This window comes from Bison bison, unplaced genomic scaffold (assembly GCF_000754665.1).
Source record: "Bison bison bison isolate TAMUID 2011002044 unplaced genomic scaffold, Bison_UMD1.0 scf7180017864256, whole genome shotgun sequence".
NCBI classification, from domain to species: domain Eukaryota; kingdom Metazoa; phylum Chordata; class Mammalia; order Artiodactyla; family Bovidae; genus Bison; species Bison bison.
The window spans coordinates 1,546,221-1,553,500 of NW_011494828.1; the positions used below are offsets into that span (position 1 = coordinate 1,546,221).

Genomic DNA, 7,280 nt, shown 5'->3' on the forward strand with positions numbered 1-7,280 from the left:
GGGCTGAGAACACCGTTGTCACTAGTAAGCTTTGGTGTAAAGTAAGACAGTTAATAGCTTTAGATGTTTAAGCACAGTGCCCCCGCATGTAGTGGAGAAACGATAAGATAAATCGAAGCTCGATAAATCGTTATCAGCTAGTCAGATTTGGAGTCTGGGGGCGGGTCTAAGAGGATGGCGTCAGCGGATTGGGCCAGTCGAAGGGGGGGCGGGTCCGGAGGGAGGAGCCACCCGCGTCCCGCCGCAGCAAGGAGCCGTGGAATCAAGCGCGGTAGTTTCAAGCGGTGACCAATCCTAGGACAGCACTGTTTTGCGTCAGTTGTTGCGGAGGTTCAGAGCCACGCGTCTCTCACCGATAACAGTTCTAGCCGTTGCAGGTATACCCGTGCTCGGTTCCTGCGTGTCCATCCGTTACGACTCAGAGGACAGATAGAAAGTCTCAGTTACCCTCCTAAGTATCGGGCCTAGAAAGAGACTCCAGGTTACTCGCTCCAAACGTAGAGCAGCACTAGCTACTTTTCTGGAAGCCGCTGACCAACGTCCAGTCAGAAGCTGTAGTGCCAAAATTCTTACGCGACTTGCTAGAGTAGCAAAAAGTTGCTTTCTTCGAGGAAGGCAGACTAGGGAGGAAAGGTACCCGGTAGAACCAGGCGGTGCGGGCGGGGGATATCCTTGGGTTGGTTTGGGGCTGGGTCCTGGCCCTTTAAACTCGAGGGGGAGGATCCGGAAGTGGATAGGCGGGGCAAAGGGCCCTACTATATAAGAGGACCCAGCCGCGCGGGGTCTCCAATCTGCCATTTTCTGTCCCTGAATAAGTCTCTGGCGTCCCGAATTCCGTCTGTTTTTCTCACAGGCTGTGTCCCGTCCGCTGGCCCAACACCTCAGGGGAGCGATGGCCGCAGAGTCCACAGCCACTGCCGCCATCACCGCGGAGCTGGTTTCTGCCGACAAGTAAGCCGGACCGTGGAGAGCTTGAGGCACTGGCCAGTCCGCAGGGAGGGGGTGGTGGACGGAGGCTCCCTGGGAGGGGCAGACCGGAGGGCTGGAGGACGTGCCTTCCAATGAACAACGGTCGCTATTCTGGAAGGCCCGGACACTGGAGAAGTTCACCTCTTGTAGAGAGTCTCCCTCAATATCAGTAACGCCGGTCGGCTGCCGCCCCCTGCCCCGCTTTTCGCGGCCGCCATCTTGCCGGGGGCAGCGGCGGCTGTCTCCATTGCCTGCCCCTCTCTTTCCTCCCCTGGCCCGGGGCTATCGGTGGGGAGGCGGGGCCCAGGCGCGCCGGTGTGCCTTCATGCCCCTGCTATGCCCACACAACTGGTGTGCGCCTCCGGTAGTATTCTCAAACACCTCGGGAAAATAACCAACAGAGATTTGGCGCCAAAAAAAAAAAACCTGCACGAGGAAGGAGGCCGGACTGGCGGCTCGGGGTGGGCGGGACCTCTAGGGGGCGGGGTGTGCGCTAGTGCGTTCGCTTCCCTCCGCGGGCTCTGGAGCAGGGGGCGGGGCCCCGAGGAGGCGGGAAAACTCCATTGTCTGGGGCTGTGAGGTTCGCGGTCCGCCTCAGACTTCCGCGGTGGGACACCGGGAAGCTTGTTCCCCGCGGTCTCCTTGCTCACCTGGTACCCACCTACCTTCAGCTAGGCCCATTTCTTTTTGTGGTGGAGAGCATCGTGGTTCTTTTAGATTTTGGCATTGTTGGCAGGGGACTCGATTGCTTGTAGAGGACTTGATCGGGTCGTGAAGCATCTTTGGCGCTGCGTTGAGGTCTCACTTCTAGCAGCGTTTGGTTGCTAGGAGAATGGGCAGTATTGTGCGTGAAGTGCAGTAGAATGGAAGACATGATTGCTGTAAAAACGGCACAGTGCCACTCAGGTATTTTTTGAACAGTGAAGGGAAACGGGACGTTTATTCGAAGAAACATAATTTAAATTATTAAGTGGCAGAGCCCTAGTATTTCACGTTTTTATTCCCTCATTTCTCATCCTTCCTTCATCCCCAAAGCTTACTTGAGAGGAAATTGCATGAAAATTTAATTAGCTAGTTGGAGAGAGCAATAAAGGCAGCATTCCTCAGTTAAATTCTTGAAACAATTTAGGGGTAAGGCGTTCAAGGGGGAGGGTGAAGAAAATTAACGTGAGTTTAGACTCTGTTAAGAATGCACATTATAAAAAAAAAAAGAATGCACATTATAATTCCAGTATAACCATTGAAAGAATAAAAAACACGTACAACTTTCAAACCAGTAGGGAGGAAAAAATGGAATGAGAAATAAACCTTAATTCAGAGTTGACTTTGATACCACTTTCATTGCTTAAGTGGTGAATGAGGGGCCACAGTTGTCATCTCTGAAAAGCTTCAATTTGGCTTCTGTTCCCTCATGCCATTTAAACAACATTGGTAAAAATTTATCAATGTCTTAATGTTAAATCAGTCCTTGTCCTCACTAGCTTTCTAAATAGTTCTAATTTTTAATGTTTTTATGTTACAATATATAACAGTTTGTAATGTAGTGGTAAGGAGGAATGAGAAAACTTAGGAAGTCTTATGTGGTGCACTGAATTTTAGTTTAGCTGTCTTATAATTTCTGAGCTACATAATTGTACCTTTAGATGAGCGATGCCAAAGTAAAAATGAGTGGTTTAGCTCAATCCTTAAAGTTCTGGTTCTGTTTCCATAAGTGTAAGGTTCATCTGTGTTGGTGTGAGGCTTATTTTGGTGCTTAGTATTCAGCTGTTTAAAGTGAGATCAATAACTTCTTGTATTGGGTTGGCCAGAAAGTTTGTTTGGGTTTTTTTCCATAAGCTCAGTAAGTAGGCTTTACCATGAGATGAATTAATGTCACAGTAATTAGAATATACTTTTGTGAAAGATTTAGCCAGTGTACCCATGTACCTAATTTTTGGTGGACTGGAGGTGTTAGGCCAGTATATTAGCTCAAATGTGTAAATGAGAAAAGAGTCTTCTTGGACCTGCAAAAAAAAAATACTGTTCTTACAAGATTGTTTTATTTACTCATTAATTTTTTGTGGCATGGCATGTGGGATCTTAGTTTCCTGACCAGGACCTTGAACCTGAGCCCCTTGTATTGAAAGCTCTCAGTCTTAACCACTGGACCACCAGGGAAGCCTCCTTAGAAGATTGTTTTAAATGAAATCTGATATTTGATAATCTCAGGGTGGTTTTGAGGTGAAGGACAAGAACAGATCAGAGAAATAAATGAAATATAGAAATTATTTCTGAACAAGATGAATATGACTTGTACTCTTAGGACAAGTTTACTCATCATCACATCCATTAACTTTGATAATCTGTGTGTGTGCAAAAGAATTCTTCACGTACCACTTTAAAAGCTGGGGTTCAGAGAATTCCCTGGTGGTCCATTGGTGGACTCAGTGCTTACACTGCAGAGGGCAAGCTCTGCGGCCCGTCCGGGAAAAAAAAAAAAAAAGTTGTTTAAAAAAGAGCCCTGAGGTTCACCCTTAAGATTCCATACACAAAAAAATGTCCTGTGTTCATGCACTGGAATGCTTGATACTGTGAAGATGTTCATACTACCCAAAGAGATCTATAGATTCAACAGAACACCAGTGGCACTTTTTGTAGAAGTAGGAAAATGCATCGTAAAACTCATAAGAAACCTCAAGGGATCCCAAATAGCCAAAACATTTTTTGTTGTTGTTTTTAGCTTTGCCTCGGCCTGGGCCCTTAGCAGTGCGAATGTGGATCCATTGGGCCACCAAGGAAAGTGAAAGTGAAGTAGCTCAGTCATGTCTGACTCTTTGCGACCCCATGGACTGTAGCCTACCAGGCTCTTCCGTCCATGGGATTCTCCAGGCAAGAATACTGGAGTGGGTTGCCATTTCCTTCTCCAGGGTATCGTCCCAGCTCAGGGATCGAACCTGGGTCTCCTGCATTGCAGGCAGACGCTTTAACCTCCGAGCCACCAGGGATTCCCTCCTAAAACAGTTCTGAAAAAGAATGAAGTGTAGATTTCACTTCCTGATTTCAAAACATTGCAAAGCTATAATTATCAAAACAGGGTGGTACTGGTATGATGGAGCAATGGAATGTAATAGTCCAGAAATAAATCCTTGCATATGGTCAAATGATTTTTGTTAAGGGTGCCAAGATCACTCAGGACACGACATTCTTTTCAACAAATGGTGTTGGGAAAATGGGATGTACACATGCAGAAGAATGAAGTTAGACCCTTATATACAAAAATGAGCTGAAAATGGATAAAAGTCCTAGATATAAGGCCTGAAACTGTAAATCTAGGAGAAAGCATAAGTTGAAGGTTCCATGGGACTTCTCTGGTCGTCCAGTGGCTAAGACTCTGTGCTTCCAGTGCAAGGGGTGTGGATTCGATCCTTGTTCAGGGAACTAGATCTCTACATGCCTCAACTAAGAGTTCACAAAAAAATAAAAATAAATATTAAAAGCCCCATGGAAATTCCCTGGTGGTCCAGTGGTTAGGATTCAGTGGTTTCACTGCAGTGGCCTGGGTCCAGTCCCTGCTTGGGGAACTAGGATCCCTCAAGCCCTACTCCCAACAAGGGTAGTTCTTCTGACATTACAGATGAGTTTTGTCTGTTTTTGAATGTTATATCCACAGTATGTTATTATATGACCTCTTACACTCAACTTTATGTGAATCATCCACATTACATATTATTTAGTGATTCTTTTTGCTGTGTAGGGGCTCTGCTTTTGAATATTACACTTTATCTGTTATGTTGTAGGTGGGTGCTGAACATGTATTTATTTGTAAGGGCATCTTAAAACTTTTTACGGAGGGTCTTCCCTGGTGGTCCAGTGGTTAATACTGCAGGGGACACAGATTTGATCCCTCGTCAGGGAACTAAGATCTTGTATGCCAAGTGGTGCAGCCAAAAAAAAAACAAAAACTAGATGATGTCTATGATGACTGGGAGTCAAGAAAACTGGATTCTATTTCTGGCTACCATGGTGGATCTCAGTTTTCCCATTTGTAAAATAGTGGCAGTAATGGGGAAGATTCTTTCAGGAAATTTCCTTTTAGGAAAATTTTGTGAAGCAGTTTTTTTCCTCCTACTTATATAGGCATAGTGAAAGCCTTAGTCCCTCAGTCATGTCGGATTCTTTGTGACCCCATGGACTGCAGCCTGCTAGGCTCCTGTCTGTGGAATTCTCCAGGCAAGAATACTGGAGTGGGTAACCATTCCCTTCTCCAGGGGATCTTCCTGACTCAGAGATTGAACCTAGGTCTCCTGCACTGCAGGCAAATTCTTTACCATCAGAGCCACCAAGGATTCCCTGTATTTATCGAGCATTTGTTTTATATAATGAGACAGAAAAGATCTCTGCTCTTAAATGGAGACTCCTGGGATAGAGACCATAAATATGTAGATTAGAGAATATCAGTGATAAAGTGCTATGCAAATAATAACTTTACCTTCCCCTAGTTTAAAGAGATGTGAGGTTAACTGGGTGGTTATTTTAGATTGGGCAATCTGGAATGGCCACAAGGAGATGAATGACCAGGAGCCAGCTATCTGAAGTTTCCATTCATGAATAGGAGAGAGTGTGGATACAGATATGGGTAGGTTGATGGTTTTGGTGGTTGAGGGAGACTTCCTATCTAGTGGTGTCTATTTGCTCAATGAGGTGTGAAGCAAGACCTGCTTAGAAGTAAGGGAGAATGGAATAAGGTGTAGGAGATTTGAGGAGAGAAATAGTTACTTTGGAGACTTGGAAGACATATTTTAGGGAATGTAGTAGGATTGCCAGTTTTGTCCTTGTTTCAGATTTGGGGCCAAGAATTTAAAGAGTGCAGTCAGTGCTGTTGTTTTCTTACATGTGCATTCAGCTGCTTTTCTGGAGCAGACACAGAATAGACAGCTAGAGGGTTGAAACCACCTCTTGTGGAACTTAAAAGTTCTCTAGAAGAAAGCCCTTCTTCACAGTGAGAGTTTACATTAAGGAAAAAAATCTTGACGATCAGACAGTTGGAGATTTTTTCCCACCACGTCTAGCAGCTGCCTGTTTGGTCTTTTGGTGCTTGTATTCCTTCGATAGAGCACCATCTCCTCTGCATTCAAACGTCCCAAGGTGGATGCTTGTAAAAACATTTTCTCTGTGATATATCTGTTCAGTTGCTTTCTTTGCTTCTTCCCTTGCATAGCCAGGCTTCTTTAGGTAAGAGTCTGCATTTCTAGTCTCCCATTTTTTCCCCTTCTATTTGCTTATGCATTTAACAGATATATTCAATATATATTTTAATATGTTGGGTTTCAGAGATACAAAGATGAATAAGATACTAGTTTCTAGTCATCAGATCACAATCTAACTGGACAACTGTGTTCTGAGAATATACACATTTGTCCATCCTGTCTCAACTGAGCTGCTTTCCTTCATGTCATTTAAACAGCATTGCTAAAGATAATCATTGTCCAAATGCTGAAGTAGTCCTTATCATTCTTAGCTTCCTAATTAGTTCTTTTTGGTACCTTTTTGCTGCCTCTGATACCAGATTCAGTTCAATTCAGTTCAGTCCCTCAGATGTGTCCGACTCTTTGCGACCCCATGAACCGCAGCACACCAGGCCTCCCTGTCCATCACCAACTCCCGGAGTTCACTCAGACTGACGTCCATCGAGTCGGTGATGCCATCCAGCCATCTCATCCTCTGTTGTCCCCTTCTCCTCCTGCCCCCAATCCCTCCCAGCATCAGTCTTTTCCAATGAGTCAACTCTTCCCTTGAGGTGGCCAAAGTACTGGAGTTTCAGCTTTAGCATCATTCCTTCCAAAGAAATCCCAGGGCTGATCTCCTTCAGAATGGACTGGTTGGATCTCCTTGCAGTCCAAGGGACTCTCAAGAGTCTTCTCCAACACCACAGTTCAAAAGCATCAATTTTCTCAGTTTTCTTCACAATCCAACTCTCACATCTATACATGACCACTGGAAAAACCATAGCCTTGACTAGACGGACCTTTGTTGGCAAAGTAATGTCTCTGCTTTTGAATATGCTATCTAGGTTGGACATAGCTTTCCTTCCAAGGAGTAAGTGTCTTTTAATTTCATGGCTGCAGTCACCATCTGCAGTGATTTTGGAGCCCCAAAAAATAAAAGTCTGAGACTGTTTCCACTGTTTCCCCATCTATTTCCCATGAAGTGGTGGGACTGGATGCCATGATCTTTGTTTTCTGAATGTTGAGCTTTAAGCCAACTTTTTCACTGTCCACTTTCACTTTCATCAAGAGGCTTTTTAGTTCCTCTTCACTTTCTGCCATAAGGGT

At 45.0% G+C, this 7,280-nt stretch overlaps 1 protein-coding gene across 3 annotated transcripts in view; it reads left to right on the forward strand.

Annotated features, from left to right (window-relative positions):
- Positions 1-764: 764 nt before the first annotated feature.
- NASP (nuclear autoantigenic sperm protein (histone-binding)) overlaps positions 765-7,280 on the forward strand; it is a 28,696-nt gene continuing 22,180 nt past the window's right edge. Inside the window, exon 1 of one of the 3 annotated variants that reach the window (XM_010847853.1) lies at positions 765-951. In XM_010847853.1, coding sequence (XP_010846155.1) covers positions 893-951 — 59 coding nt within the window. In that variant the 5' untranslated portion in view covers positions 765-892. The remainder of the gene's footprint in view (positions 952-7,280) is intronic. The other 2 variants (XM_010847852.1, XM_010847854.1) reach the window with 2 other exon arrangements.